This window comes from Leptopilina boulardi, unplaced genomic scaffold (assembly GCF_019393585.1).
Source record: "Leptopilina boulardi isolate dan_hultmark-lab unplaced genomic scaffold, ZJU_Lbou_2.1 LbouV2_144, whole genome shotgun sequence".
Taxonomy (NCBI): domain Eukaryota; kingdom Metazoa; phylum Arthropoda; class Insecta; order Hymenoptera; family Figitidae; genus Leptopilina; species Leptopilina boulardi.
In genome coordinates, this window is record NW_026137690.1 from 1,692,712 (window position 1) to 1,709,822 (window position 17,111).

The following is a 17,111-nucleotide window of genomic DNA, read 5'->3' on the forward strand; positions in this document are numbered from 1 at the left end:
TAAAAAAAAAACGTCCATTTTATTTTGTAGGAAAATGTTGCTTTTGAAAAAAAAAATTAGTCTTACCTAATTGATGGATCATCGGCGGTTTTAATTCCACTGTGTAATTCCGCAAACAAAGGATCAGTTCTCGTGTGAATAACAATAAGATTACTGAGAGCATACGCTGCCTTGAGTCTAACTTGTCGATTACTATCATTAAGTGCTTTCAAAAATGTTGTTTGTAATTGTGGTAAAAATTGTTTCAACATCACACCAACTTTTCCCAATAAAATTGCAAGTGTCTCCAAAACAGCAGCTTTCACACTCCAATTAAAACGATCGCCCAAAATTCTTATCAACGGTCCTGTAATGTGTACAACACTTGGTTGTAAAGCCGTTGCACTTGTGAGTTTAATAACTTCACCAAGACCCTGAGCCGCTTGTTCTTTAACTTCCGGTACACCATTGAGTATAGCTTCGCGGAATATTGGTAAAATAGGTGTTATTCCCTTGGGAAGACAAAAACCAGGCAACATATCTTGACCCTTAAGATCAGATGCTGCAAAACGTACCGCCTGTCTTATGTCTTGTACATAATTAATTTGCTCATGCGCTGGAACAGTCTAGAAGGAAAAATAATTTGTATGCCTTAAAAAAAACCCCCAAAAAAATATAAATACCTTTATAACAGCAGTTAGGGCCTCCCAACTCATTTGTAGAACATCTCGATCCTCATCGGTAAAAAGATGAATAAGCCCCCTTAAAAGTTGAGGAACATATTGACTGTAATCAGCCCTTGTATCACGGCAAAATGCACACAAAAGTGTTGCAGCACTTCGTCTAATTGGCGTTTCCTTTGATCTCGTTGCATCCATCAATTGATCCATCACCGTTCTTACTCCAGTTTCATCCGTAACGGATAAAATCACCGCCTGACAGTATTCCAATTCTTGCATTTCATTTGCAGTACCCTGCGAGCTAGACAACGCTGTCAAAAGTGCTGGGAGAATTTTATGAAGAAATCTCGTTAATGCTTCGCCGGCAACGCTCACCAAAATCGACAATGCCTTAGTATTAACAGGTGGCGATGTCAATTGAGGCACCAAATACGGAAGAACAACACGTGATTTAATCGCCATCACCTGACGCAAACCATCAAGTGTATTTTCCGCCTCCTCTTGATTCGAAGAATTCAATTGTACCAACATAGTCGGCAAAATATCGTCCAATGCCCTAACACCCACTGTTGTGTGTAAACTATCAAATGTTTTCGCCGCTGCTTGACGAACCTCCGGCAATGGATCACATAATGCTTTTCTCACCGTTGGAACCAAACTATTGACAAATGTCAAAACCATATCTTTACTTGTACTCGCCATTATTTCCGAAAGTCCAATACAAACACCCTGTCGTTGATCAGCTTGCTCGCTCTGTAAACCCCTTTCTAAAATTGGAATTATTTCCGGCAGCACTCTTTCACCGAGTTTTCTAACCAAATCACCCAATGTTCTTGCTGCAACCTGACGTTTATCAAAACTTGTACTTGCCAAACATCCCAGCAGTAAGCTAAACAACGTTGGGAGTATTTCCCTCAAGGTCTTTGGAGTATTTGTCACAACCACTTTCCAAACGTGAAGTGCCGCTTGACGGACCATTAAAGCCACATCCGAACGTCCCATGTACAGACCAGCCAATACTCGATTCCTTCTTTCCGCACCCAACGCCTTGATAATAGCCATATGTGACTGTTCCGTTCCAAAATTATCATCCTCACTCGCCGTTTCCGTGGACATTTTGCCAGAAACCCCCGAAATTCGATAAAGAAGATCACCAAGTAACTGTACCGACGAATACCGAATTCTCCAATTATCGTCAAATAATCCCTTCTCCAATTCTGGTAATAGTAACATAATCGCCGAATCTGCATAGAGTGTAACTATTCTCTGTCCAGCTTTTAATGCCGTTTCCCTAACATATTCATTCTCATCAGCCAGGGCCTTTAAAATCGGATTTATAATCTGTCCAATATAGGGCGTAAATTCCGTTGTAAACGCCGAAGGCATGTAGATAAACATCATAATATACCCATCCTTCACATGTGGAGCAATGTCAGTCCTCTCGGCTGTGCTAATAATTTCCGGCATTAATTTATGCAATTTCTCAACTCCCAAACCACGAACAACTTCCGATAATCCCTGCGCTGCTCCCGATCTATCAACACTACTTGTTTCCGAAGTCAAAGTCTGCATCAACCACGGTAAAAGATCCTCAAAACTAGATTCACCCATTCCTCGAACCATTGCACCCAATGCTCTCGCCGAAACACTCCGAACTTCCGGCACTGGATCCAATAAACTCGTCTTAAGTCCCGGTATAATTGTCGGTAAATACGGTGTCAAATCCTTTTGATCCGTAAGCGAATACATATTGCCAATAATTTGCGCCGCCATTTTTCGAGTCTCAGTCGAACGATCCATAAAAGCGCGTTGAACAACTGGCATTATTAACGCCAATGATGGTGCGTCGATAAAATGAACAAACTGCGTATCTAAAAGAGTCTGCAAACAAGTCGCTGTCTTTCTCGAAGGATCCTGAAGCGCTTTTAATAAAACTGGAACAATTGCCTGAATTTCCGGATTACGAATAACACTACCAATTACTTTCAAAGCCTCAGCTCCGGCTTCTTGAACTTTTGTATGCGAATCACTTAATACTTCAATTAATTTCGGTACAATGCTAGGCAGACAACTACTCAATTGTTTTGGTGCACAGTAAGCCATCGCTCCCAATAGTTCAACACTTCCGGTTTTTGTTCTCCATGAATCCTCCTCCAAAGCTGCTAACAAACTCGGCAAAACTAATTTTACACCATGAGCTGAAAGTTTGCTCATTACCACTCTAGCTGTATCATCGGTAGCTGCTCGAACATACTGACTCGAATCACCGAAACAAAGAAGTAGATGCGGTAGCACATGGACTATATACGGCTCAAAGAGCCTTCCCAACATCATACACAGCATTTCGAACGCAAACAAAGCTCCTTCTCGATGTCGATAATTCTTCTTATCCTGTATCGCATTCGTTAGCGTCGTCATTATATCCAATTGTTTCAAAGCCAATATTCCCATTCCTTTGATAAGTCCCGCGAGTCCATAAGCCGCTCCCTTACGCTCTCCGTATTTATCAGACTTCAATAATTGATCCATCAGTTTATCAACGATCTTCGGTGCGTCTTCCTTAATCGACGGCACCAAATGCGGAAGACAATTGGCCACTGCTTCCTGCACTTGTTGCGAAGGGGTCGAAAGCGCCGCTATCAATCTCATAACAATTGGTTTAATTCGCGCGTCATCCTTCTCCAAATGCCGCGCCAACGAACCCATTAATATCACCACCGACTGTTTTATCGAATCAAAACTACCAATTTTCGGAGCCTTATCCATAAAATCCTCGAAAACAGGCAGAAGTGAAGTGATATTCGCCTTACCGTGAAGATCCACCGCAGCAACCGCAGCTGTTAACATTTCATTCCTAACCGAGGGATTACGGTCTCCCAAACCCGTAGAAACAAAAAATTGAACTAAACGATGTATTGTCTCCGGAGTCAAGAGAGGAGCAAGTTGCGCGAGGGCTAAAGCAACTCCTCTTCTCGGTCCCCATGTATCGATTGGCTGCTCTACAACTCTACCGAAATCGTTCAATTTCGGTGGTATCATCGCTAACTTCTCTTGATAGAGCTCTAACAAAAGTTCAAGAATATTCGGCATTAGATACGAATCGCGATTTAATAATTCCGCAAGGGCACAGGCAGCAGCTTGTTGTATCGGTTCAACGGGATGCGCAACATCCTGAATAAGATCGCAGCAAAGTATTTCACTCTTCGCCTCCAAACCCGCTTTCTCCCATAATTCCTTAGCAAGTTCCTTATTCTCCTCACAGATATCCGAACGGGCAACCCAAATTCTTCGCGTAAGTCTAATTAAATCGGGATAATCCTCCTTATTTGAAAAAGCTCTATGTACAACGACAAGACCTCGAAGTGCCGCGTCCCTAACCGCTGGCAGCGAATTTTGCAATGCTCCCGTTAAGGAATCAATTTCTTCACTCGTTGCCAAAGCCGCTGAATCGACACCACTTCCAGAATTTGCGACATCCAATAAAGTTGCCACAGCATGCGATTGCACTCTTCCTGTTGTACTACTCATCAGCTCAATTAACAAATCGAAAATCTGTTTCCTAGGCAATAAACGTGGATGTCGGAGATCTTTTACATTAGTCACGTCGTCGCCTCGTTGTTTCGCTTGATCCTGAATCACTTGTAAACCTTGTGTGATCATTCCATCGTCCTTACAAAACAAAAGAGTCTTGTTTACAAAGGGAAACACGTAACAGAATGCAGGAGCGGAAAATAATTCCTTCTGCTTGACAATGTGATGGTGAATAAAGTGCAACGTTCTTTTTACTGCTTTGTCCAGGGATTCTTCCTCCCATGCGGGATCTAAATCGCACTGTGGTTGAAATTGACGAAGTGTCACGTGGGCTACTAAATCGCTGAGAGTTGAATCACTTGATATTGTTACGGTTTTTTTTAGAAGGAGAAAAATTTCGGACATTGTAGGCGCGGCTAGGGGAGAGGATAAATTTTTTAAAATCGCCGGTAAAAGATCTTTTAGATAGAGGGATAATTCGGTTCGATTTCCTCTTAGGAGGCCATTTATCAATGAGACTACGTCTAGGATTTTTGCATTTAGAGTCGTGAGACGTTTTCTTATTGCCGTTTCCTTGGCGAATTGAACCTGAAATATTTGGTTAAAAAAAAAAAAAGGAATAATTTTAATAACGTTAAAAATATTTTTTTTACAATTATTTTAATTGTAAAATTAATTTTGCAATAAGGGAAGAAAAAGAACTGTAAAATTTCAATCTATCGAAATTTATATTTAGGGGCGTCAAATTATTTTTCGATATTAAATATAAAAATATGAATTCAATTTTTTTTCAATTTTTCAATTCAATTATTTTCAAAAATCTGAATTCTGAATCTTCGAAAATTCAATTATTATTTTTTTTTTTTTTAAAGTTATCTAAAATTATTTGATAAATTATTTTCATTTCTGTAAAATTTAATAAAATCTAATGAATTTCAATTATTTTTAAAAATTTAAACTGTAACCCTTCAAAAATTCAATTATTTTGAATAATTTAAATGAAAGTCTTTAGAAATTTAATTATCTGTAAATATTTTTCAAATTAAAACTTTTTTTTTTTAATTCAATAATTTGTTGAAATTTCTAAAAAAAAAAACAGCAAATAAAATTACCGAAAATTTTAATTCAAAATCACATGTAATTCAATTATTTCCAAAAATCTAAACATAATAATTCAACAATTAATAATAATTTCAAATAATAATTTTTCCATCAAGTTCTTTAAAAAATCAATGATATAAAACATTTTTTAATTAAAAATTCTTTAAAATTTAATTATTGACAGTAATTAAAAAAATCTTTAGAAAATTAATATTTTCAAAATTTTCAAATATAAATATTTTGAAATTCAATTGTTTCTAAAAATTTTAACTGCATATCTTACAAAATTTTTTTTTAGAACGCTTTTAAAAATAATTGAATTCGCGGAGATAATTTTATTTTCTAATTTTCTATTAAATTTTAAACAATTATTGAATTTTATAAAATTTTAAATTTAAAAATAGTTTAAAATAATTGAATTTCCGAAGAAATTAATTAAAATTATGGAAATTAATTGAATTTTTTAAATTATATGTTTACAGGCCTCGGATTATACAACTTTTTCCGACTTTTTTTCAAAAATACGACTTTTATCGACTTATTTTAATAAAATGCGACATTTTTTTTTTACATTTGAAAAAAAAATGTAAATAAAATACATTTTTTTTATTATAAAATGTAGATCTTCTTCAGAACTTCTTCAATTCAATTATTTAACAAATTTTCAACTAAAATGATTCTTCACTAAATTAATTATTTTTAATAATTTTAATGAAATACATCACAAATTCAATTATATATCAAAATTATTTTTCAATTAAAATTTTTATGAAATTTAACAATTGTTTATAATTTAAAAAACAAAAAATATCACAATAAAATTGAATTATTTTTTTTAAATTTCAATTCAAAATAAACTAAAATTCAAATATTACCCGAAATTTTAATTCAAAATCAATTAAAAATCCAATAATTATCGAAAATTTTCAATTTAAAATTTAATTATTTACCAAGTTTTCAATTTTAAAATAAAGTAAAATTCAATTATTTTCTAAAATTTCTATTCAAAATTAATTATCCAAATTTTCAATAAAAAATGAACTTAAATAAAATTATTATCCAAAATTTCAATTGAAAATCAATTATTTTCAAAATTTTCAATTCAAAATGAATTGAAATTCTATTATTTTCAAAATTTTCAATTCAAAGTCAACTAAAATTCAATTATTTTCAAAAATTTCAATTCACAATAAACTACAATTCAATTATTTTCCAAATTTCAACTGAAATTTAATTATTTTCAAAATTTTCAATCCTAAATCAACTAAAATTCAATTGTTTTAAAAATTTTCAATTTCAATTTAATTAGTTTCATAAATTTCTATTCAAAATCAACTAAAATTCCATTGTTTTCCAAGTATTCAATTCAAAATAAACTAAAATTCAATTATTTTCCAAGTATTCAATTCAAAATAAACTAAAATTCAATTATTCTCTTAAAATTGTGGTTTTAAAATCAACTAATATTAAATTATTTTCAAAATTTTAATTAAAATTCAATTATTTCCCAAAAATTTTCAATTTAAAATCAATTTCTGTTCGCCAACTAGACAATTAAGAAATTCCTCTTTATTTTATATTCAACATCATAGAACTAATTATGGTAAAAACTCTGTCATTAATCGACTATGTCGCGAAGCCAATCTGTATAGCGAGAATCTTGATCTCTTTGGCGTTAGTTTGAGAGGATTTATTACATCCTTGAGCACAACTCTTTTTAAAAATCGTTCTAATAATACCAGGTCGTTCATTGCTTAAAAGTTTTTCTTTTGTTTCTGATTTTGGACGCCTTTGGTCCAATTATGTATATACATTTATATTTTTGCATTTTCATGTATAGGGCTTCTCATGCCAGTGTATAACTTTAAATAAATAAATAAATAAATAAAATTTCATTATTCTCAAAAATTTGAATTCAAAATTAATTGAATTTTCAATAATTTAAATTTAAAAGCATTTAAAATTTAATTATTTCTAAAATTTTCCATCGAAAATTTTTTTTTTTTAAATTTAATAATTTCAATTATAACTCAAAGAAAATTCAATTATTTTAAACTATTTTAATAATATTATTTGAAATTTCAACTATCTGAAACCATTTTTCAATTAAAAATGATTTTCAAATTATTGTATTTTGTCCGCATTTTCTAATAAATTTTTAGTGAAATCATCTAAAATTTTAATTAAAAATCACTTAAAGTTTCAATTAATTTCAAAAATCTCAATTTCAAATCTTTGAAAATCCAATTAAATTTAAAAAATGTTTTCCAAAAATTGTTTGATAAATTATTTTTAGTTCAGTAAAATTTAATAATTGTTTGAAAATTAACAATATCTTTTGAAATTTAATTATTTCTAAAAATTTCAACTTTAACCCTTCGAAAAGGATTATTTGTATTAAAAAAAAATTTTTTATTTAAAAATCTATAAAATATTTTTGTTAAAATAAAAAACAAATCCACTTTTTTTGGAATATAAATTGACTAAAACGACTTTTTGTGTCTTTAAGTTGATTCAAGGCCTGTGTTTTTATAATTAATATTTAATAGGTATTCGTTGGCCGCTGGTACCTTAAAAATTAATTTTTTTCAAATTACTATCTTGTACTATTCAAAAAAAACACGTGAAATCAGAAAAGACCAACTTCAAGTTAGGACAGAAGGACAGACCAAGCATTTTATTATTTTTAAAATTTTAAACAATTATTGAATATCTCAAAATTTTTAATTGAAAAAAAAGTTTAAAATAATTGAATTTGTGGAGAATTTTATTGAAATTATTGAAAATATAATTTAATGTACACAGAAATTTTAGTTAAAACTTTGTTAAATACTTGAAATAAAAAAAAATCTAAAGAAGATCTGCTAGTTATACTAAAAAAATATGATTTTTGTTTAAAAATTTTGTAAAAAATGTAAAAAAAAGAAAGTCGAAAAATGTTGAAAAATTCGTATAATCCAAGACATGGACAATTATTAAAAAAAAAAATTTTTTTTGAATTAAATTACGAAGAGTCAAAATAATAAATTTAGGTATAAATTACTAAGAATTTTAATATATAATTAAATTTTAATTAATCTACAAATAAAAAAAAAAAAAAATTTCATACCTTCAAAGCTTCCTCCTGCTTTGGTGTAAGTTTTGGTTCCTTAATTTTCCCCTCCTTTTTCTGTTTCTCATACAATTCCCTTCTCAATTGAAGTTCCTCCTGTTGTTCCTTAAATGAATAAACCTTGCTCTCTCTCTTCATATTCATTGAACTGAGAATATCATCATCATTTCCTGGCAAAACACTTTTGTCAAATAATTCACCCTCAGGCGTCAAATAAGTAAAATATTCATCCTTAGTTATTTTCAATATTTCTGGATCGTCCAATTTTTCAACAATCGAACGTACAAGAGGCGGTAAAATCATATCAGGCGCAAGTTGCATAATTTTTGCTAAAGCATTCTCATAGCTCGGCGTTGGTTTATAGTCCTTTGTGAAAATACATTTTACTTCGTTGCCAAAATATTTGAAAAAATCATCAACAGTAAATTTAAAATTTTTCAATATTTTAAACCAAACATTTGGATTTGCTTTGAGAATTGCTGGATGATGAGAGGATATTAATGAATCTTTAATGAGTTCCATTGCCGGTTGATCGAATAAAAATGAACCTGAACAAATGGCAAGAAGACCATCGGCAAGTGCTCGACCAGTAATTTCACCAGGTGTTTCTTCTTTATTTTCTGTTTCGGCAATTTTTGCAGTTTCAAGAAGTTTATTAAATTCACCAAGAAGCGATTTTACTGTATCGTATGTGCTTAGGGCGTTTAAAATTTTTTTCGCCAAAGGAGCACAACGTCTACGTGTTAGAGATTTTGATGCTGTAAGACAGGCGACAATTGCTTTATGAATTCCAATCAGTGCTTTTTCATTGAGTCGATCGGAAAATTCGCTAATTAATCGTTCACAAAGTTGCATCAAATAGAAGAGTATTTCATCGTTGCAGGTGGAGAGAAATTTTTCTGAGAAGAAAATTTGATCGTCAATCGCTGTCCATAGGATACTTTGTTTATCATTTTCAACTTGTTCGGCGAAAATTAATTTTAATAGAAGATAAGAGGCAACAACACCTTCAGTGACGGCTGTAAATTGAGCACTTTGCTGCGAGGCTCTACCAATCGCTTGCGTTAAAAGGGGAGCAATCACCGAAGACTGCGAAGCAATTGATGAAGTGAAGAACATTTTAATATAAGCCGTTCTCACACCGGCTGTTGATGTTTTTGCCGTCATTCCAATTTTAAAGATATCAATCACACTCTTTGGAATTTCATTGACAAATTTATTTGACCACAATGTCATCATTTCAATTCCATGAATTAGTGTCTTCTCATGAACCTCGGTTTTCAAAACTTCAATGAAATGACCGCAAGCTTTAGCGGCGAGTTTTTCCACATTCATTCCGCTAACGGAATTAAAACTCAAATTACCAGCGCCTTGAAGAACGGAAATTTTATGCGTTGCCACTGTGAGTTTACCCTCGGAACCATTGAAAACGGCAAAAACTGATGCAAGAAGATCCTCGACTGCCGATGAATCGGAACATTGAAGAGCAAGACGTCGACAAGCGTCGGCCGCTTCGTCACGAACTAAATCCTCTTTTGAATGAAGATTGGCAAATAAACCCTTACTTATGTCCTGACTGTATCGACTTAAATCAAGACTGAGGCCAGTGAGAATGTGACCAACGGATTCAATTATTATTTCGGGATTACGAAGCATTGACTTTTGAAGGGCTGGTAGTAAATGAGTTTTGAAATCGTCATGAGAAACACGTTGTAAAAATGGAACGGCAGCATCGACTACATAAAGTTCAGGTTTCTTTTTGCAGCTGATGCTCACTTTTATAAAGGTGTCAAGTGTGCCATTCTGTAACGAAAAATAGGAATTTTTTTTTTCGCGAATTTAATTGTATTGAAGCCTCAAGTTGCATCCTTTCGCCGATTTTTTTTTTTTTTTTTTGTAACTTATTCGAGGCATCTCACTGAACATTTTCCAAAATGAAAATAAGTCGGGGGCATTTTTTTTGTGTTTTTAGCGATTTTAAAAAATCTGGTTTCACTAATCACATAAACTAAATTCAATTTTAAGTAGTTAAATATTGTTTTAGGAAATTTTTCAATTCAATTATTATCAAATTTTTCAATTAAAAATCAACAAAAATTCAATTATTTTCCAAAAATTCAATTCAAAATCAACTAAAATTCAATTATTTTCCATAATTTTAAATTTAAGAGCTTTTAAAATTCAATTACCTTTCAAAATTTTAATTAAAATTTAATTATTTTCAAAATTTTGCAAATCCAAATTCTACTACAATTCAATTATTATCAAAATTTTCATTTGAAAATCAACTAAAATTCATTTATTTTCCAAAATTTTAATTGAAATTCAATTATCAAATTTTTCAATTGAAAATCAACGAAAATTCAATTCCAAATCAATTATTATTCAATTATTTTCAAAAATTCAATTCAAAATCAAGTAAAATTCAATTATTTTCCATAATTTTAAATTTAAGAGTTTCTAAAATTCAATTATTTACCAAAATTTTAATTGAAATTAATTTATTTTCAAAATTTTCAATTCAAAATAATCTAAAATTCAATTATTTACCAAAATTTTAATTAAAATTAATTTATTTTCAAAATTTTTAATTCAAAATCAACTAAAATTCAATTATTTTCCAAAATTTTAATTGAAATTTAATTATTTTTAAAAATTCTATTCAAAATCATCTAAAATTCAATTATTTTCCAAAATTTTACTTTCAGAGCTTCTAAAATTCAATTACATTTCAAAATTTTAATTAAAATTTATTTATTTTCAAAATTTTGCAAATCCAAATTCTACTACAATTCAATTATTATCAAAATTTTCAATTCAAAATCAATTAAAATTCAATTATTTTCTAAACTTTTAATTGAAATTTAATTATTATCAAATTTTTCAATTTAAAATCATCAAAAATTCAATTATTTTCCAAAAATTCAATTCAAAATCTATTAAAATTCATATAATTTTTAAAAATTAACTAAAAATTGACTAAAATTCAAGTATTTTCCACAATTTTATTTTAAGAGCTTCTAAAATTCAATTATTTTCCAAAATTTTAATTGAAATTAATTTATTTTCAAAATTTTCAATTCAAAATCAACTAAAATTCAATTATTTTCCAAAATTTTAATTGAAATTTAATTATTTTCAAAAATTCGATTCAAAATCAACTAAAATTGAATTAGTTTCAAAAATTTTAATTTCAGAGCTTCTAAAATTACTTTTCAAAATTTTAATTAAAATTATTTTATTTTCAAAATTTGCAATTCAAAATCTATTAAAATTCAACTATTAGGTATCAAAATTTTCAATTGAAAATGAACTGAAATTCAATTATTTTTAAAAATTTTGAATTAAAAGATTCTAAAATTCAATTATTTCTAAAATTTTCCATCTAAAACTTTCTAAAATTTAATAAATTCAACTGTAACTTTTTTGAAATTTAATCTAACATTAGCTTTCGAATTTAAGGCAGAGGAATCCTAGAAAACTGTAAAGACTCTCAAAACAGAACGGTGCTTTTTTTATCGCATTTTAAAAATTTTAACAATTTCAAAAGTTAACTGAAGAATTATTTATTTTTTCGAAGTTTTCCTAGAGAATATTGTAAAATTAAATTTCAATCGCTGACATGAAGAAACTTTAATTTTACAATATTTTCTAGGAAAATTTTGAAAAAATAAATAATTCTTCGGTTAACTTTGAAATTAAGATTTTTAAAATTCGATAAAAAAAAACGTTTTTTTTTTAAACTCGTCACTATAAACACAAAAATTTTAATGCTCCCGACGGAATTTGATTTTTAATTTTTGAAAAATGTTCAGTGAGATGCCCCGAACATGTTGCAACAGAAATCGGCGAAATAAAATTAGATGAATCTTGTCAATAATTATTTAGTTTGTTACCTTTTTGTTATTTACTTTTCAAAATTCTTTTACTTGTTTAAACAATTGATTGTTTATCATTTCGGAATATTTGATATCAAAAGAAAATAATATTAAATAAAAATAAAGGATTTTCGCCTTTCTAAATTAAATTAGAGGAATTTTTTCAATAATTATTTAGTTTCTTAGCTTTTTGTTATTAACTTTTCAAAAATTCTTCTACTTGTTTAAACAATTGATTGTTTATCGTTTCGGAAAATTTGATACTAAAAGAAAATAATATTAAATAAAAATAAAGGATTTTCGCCTTTCTAAATTAAATTAGAGGAATTTTTTCAATAATTATTTAGTTTCTTAGCTTTTTGTTATTAACTTTTCAAAAATTCTTCTACTTGTTTAAACAATTGATTGTTTATCGTTTCAGAGAATTTGATACTAAAAGAAAATATTAAATAAAAATAAAAAAATTCTCGCCTTTGTTAATTCTTAGAGGAATCTTTTGAATAATTATTTGGTTTATTAGCTTTTTGCTATTAAATTTTCAAAAATTCTTCTACTTGTTTAAACAATTGATTGTTTATCATTTCGGAATATTTGATATCAAAAGAAAATAATATTAAATAAAAAATTTAATATTAACAATTAATCTGAAGATATAGATTTTGGTAGTTAAATAAATTATTTGTAAATTACTTTATTTAATCTGAATGAAATAAAATTTACTTTCCATTAATTTAATTATGAAAAATAAATAAAAATTTCTCTTTGTTTTAGTATTATAGAAACCTCAATTTTTGGATTAGTTTGGCATTGTTCAGAATTAAGAGACAGAAATGTGTATTTTCTCGGCTTATAAAGGCTCGTTTCTGTACTCTTAATTTCTAATTTTTTAAATAAAAATTTTTGACTATTGAAATACCATTTCAGTATTGTATTGTATTGTATTGTATTGTATTGTATTGTATTGTACTGTATTGTATTCTATTTATTTTGTTAACTGAAATATAAAATAAAGTTATACATATCTTATGAATTTCGTTATGTGAAAATTTATTTTAAAAAATTTATTCAATTACCTTTAGTTTTTCGACCATTTCATCCTGCTTGGTGTCTACTAAATACTTCATAAGAAGACTTGCAAGTACAATAACTCCATTGCTTGCTTCCAAAGTGCTTAAATTTTCCACATATTTTTCATGAATACCATTGACTACGTTCCATTGATTAACAACAAGTGTGTAAACTTTTCTTGATAATTTTTTATCTCCTGATGCTATGGCTGCAGCGCTTAAATTTGCTTGAGCTTCTATTAATTTTGATAATTCGGAGAAATTTGATTCGTTTTCTTTATTGCCTAAGCCATAATGAACGATTAATGTACTCCATTTTAATGCATGATACGCAGTCAATGCTGTGTTATGGCTGATGAAAAATACATTATTATTCTTATATTATAAAAATAATTATTATTATCAATACTATTATTATTACTATAAATAATACAAAAAGGCCTCGGATCGACTTAAAGGCTCAAAAAATAATCATTTTAGTCGATTTACATTTCAAAAAAGTCAATTATTTTATTTAAAATAACTAATATTAAAAAAAAAATTTTTTTTCAAAATTTTGTTAATTAAATAGAAGAAATTTCAAAAAAGAAAAATTCTTAGTTAGATTTTTTAAAAAAAATTTTCAACTTTGATTTAAGCAATTTATTAGAATCTAAAATTTTAGCATAGCTTTTAGTTTTAATTGTAAAAACGCTTTCAGATAATTGAATTTTCGAAAAATAATACAAAATTGAATTTTGTATGAGATATAGTTGAAATAATTAATTTAAAAAAATTTAAAAAATTTTTTTTTTTTAGAAATTAGAGACAAAAAATAAAGTTTTAAAAGGTTTTAATTTGAAAAATGATTTTATATTATAATATTGAATTTTTAAAGAATATTATAAAAATCATTGAATATAATTGAATTTTGGAAGAATTATATTGTTGAAATTATTAAATTTCAAAAAGTTTTAGATGAAAAATTTTTTTTTTAGAAATTTTAAAATTTTAGAAGGTTTTAAATTGGAATTTTTGTAAATAATTGAAATTTTTTAAAATAATTGAATTTCAAGGGATTTTGAATTGAAATTTTTGGTAAATTTCTTTGCTGAAATTGTTTTTTTTTTATTCGAAATTTCAAATAACTATATTTAATTTATTTCTAATTTTTAAACAAAAAATATATTTGAATTGAAATTTTTTTCAAGAATTTCTTTTTAAATTATTGAAAATAATTATAATTTAGCGAAGAATTTTAGTTAAAAATTTGTTAAGTAATTAAATTTTGGAAAAAATGCATTGTATACTTAAAAAAAAAAAAAAGTCGAAAAATTTGCATCTCATTAAAATATTTTAAGTCGAAAAAGTCGTACAATCTAAGGCCTTTTTAATAATAATAATAATAAAACAAAAAATTATTATTTCAACATGAAAAATAATAAAAATAGTAAAGAAAATAAAGATTGTACAAATAAAAATATAAATAATTAATAGAAAAATAATTTTAAAATTATTAATAATAATTTTAAAATCATTATTAATAATTTTCAAAAATTATTAATTATAGTTTTAAAATTATTTGTAATTTTGTAAAGTTTTATTGCAACTTACGTTGGAACAACATTTTTATGCCAATTGGATTGTTCGCAAATAACACTCGTCATATTTTTCACAGCAGCTTCCGATTGTTCTTTCAATAATGATATTATCAAATTTTTCACGTAGGACTGTGAGGCAGTATCTTTATATCGATGTAAAGTAATTCCAATGACTTTACATATTCCGCCCACGATCTTCTCGTTGATACCTTTACAAAAATAAAAAATAAAAAAAAAAAATAGAAAAATATTCCAAAAAATTTCTAAATAAAATAAAAAATAAAAACAAAAATTTATATTTTTTTTTTAATAAAAATATTTATTTGTTTTCAATAAAAAAAAAAAAAAAATTATGTAGCACAAATAAAATTTTATTTAGCGCAAATAAAATACAAAAATATAAATTATTGATATTTAAGTCGTCATTATATTCAAAATATTCAATGAAAATTGATTCTAATTTTATATATAATTAAAAAATATAAATAATATAAAAAATAAAAATTTAATAAAAATATTAAATAATTACTTAATTATTAATTAATATTATTAATTAATTAAATTAATTAAATTATTATAAATAATATAAAAATATAAATTTAATAAAAATATTAAAAAATTACTTAATTAAATTATTATAAATAATATAAACATAACAATTTAATAAAAATATTAAAAAATTACCTAATTATTAATTAATTAATATTATTAATAATTAATTAAATTATTGTAAATAATATAAAAATAAAAATGTAATAAAAATATTAAAAAATTACTTAATTATTAATTAATTAAATTAATTAAATTATTATAAAAAATATAAAAATAAAAATTTAATAAAAATATTAAAAAATTTAATTTAAAAATAAAATTTGTTTATAAAATAATTTTTACCCTACAAAATACTATCGATAAAAATAGTTATAAATAATAACAATAATAATAACCGCCATTTCACAAGTGAAAAAAATTTTTTGTCTTTATTTCATAAATCGAAAAAAATTTTTTTTTATAATAATAATAATAATAATAATAATAAAAATATTTATAATAATCACTTATTTTTAATTTAAAATTTTCTATAAAAAAAATATTTTAAAGATGGTTAGCAAAAAAAAAAAGAATCAATTTTACTAAACTTAACAAAGTACTAAACTTTAATTATAATAAATAAATTTCAAAATAATACCAAAAAAAAAACAAAATAATTTATGTCGAAATTATTTACACTATCAAACATTATTTACATTATTTACACTATAAAAATTATTTTTACATTTTTATTTTAAAAATTTCTATTATTATTAAAAAAATAAATAAATAAAAAATTTTTTTTTTTCAAATTTAAGAGGTTAATAAAAAAATCACTATTCAAAAATTTTTTCCAACTAAACTTAAGTTAAAAAAAAAAAATTCCACATTTTGCAAAAAATTAATAATTCCCCCCCCTCCCCCAAGCCCTTCTCTTTTGAGAAAAAATTCCCTTTTTTGGATTATTATTTGCCACCATAAACAGCTGACCCGGAAGTCAATAATGATTGATAAAAAAAAAATCAGAACTCTCATATGTTTTTTTTTTTTTTTTGACAATTATCTCAAAAATTTCTAATCGTTTAATTTAAAAAAAAAAAAAATGACAGCAAAAGTACAAAATGTCAAATTTTAGAAAGTAGAAAAAAAAAATTATATATACGGGGTAAAAAGTCTCTTACCAGGATTTGACAACACGTTGGCGACATTCTGTAGAATTTCACGTCGCTCATTTTTACTGGCGGTTTGAACACGATTTGGTAAATCTTTTAATGCATTCGTCAACTGTAATAAAATATTAATTTTTCAATTATTATTGACATTATTAAAATGAAAAAAATTCACAGATCCACGTGACAGACTTACCTCAGTAACCGCCATATTTTTACACGAAAAACCGGGGAAAACAGATAAATAGAGACATACACACGATTATTTCCAGTCCACGTCAATTAAAGCCGTGTGAAGTTAGTTACTTATCGCATATTCGATATGTATATACAATATCGATACAAGTTCATAAGCACGAAAACAGATGGCACTTTACTATGATTATTTATTTAATCATTATTGAAAAATAGGTAAAAAATAATATATTTTTTATTAATTAATTTCATTTTAATTTCAATAAAAAATAATCAATTTTTTTTTTA

General features: G+C 26.8%; 1 protein-coding gene across 1 annotated transcript in view; it reads right to left on the reverse strand.

Moving 5' to 3' along the window:
* LOC127291583 (eIF-2-alpha kinase activator GCN1) overlaps positions 1-16,939 on the reverse strand; it is a 23,127-nt gene extending 6,188 nt beyond the window's left edge. Inside the window, exons 1-7 of the mRNA XM_051320779.1 lie at positions 16,825-16,939; positions 16,641-16,743; positions 14,942-15,137; positions 13,355-13,700; positions 8,401-10,206; positions 663-4,778; positions 67-605 (exon numbers count right to left, since the gene is read on the reverse strand). Coding sequence (XP_051176736.1) covers positions 67-605; positions 663-4,778; positions 8,401-10,206; positions 13,355-13,700; positions 14,942-15,137; positions 16,641-16,743; positions 16,825-16,839 — 7,121 coding nt within the window. The 5' untranslated portion in view covers positions 16,840-16,939. The remainder of the gene's footprint in view (positions 1-66; positions 606-662; positions 4,779-8,400; positions 10,207-13,354; positions 13,701-14,941; positions 15,138-16,640; positions 16,744-16,824) is intronic.
* Positions 16,940-17,111: the final 172 nt, after the last annotated feature.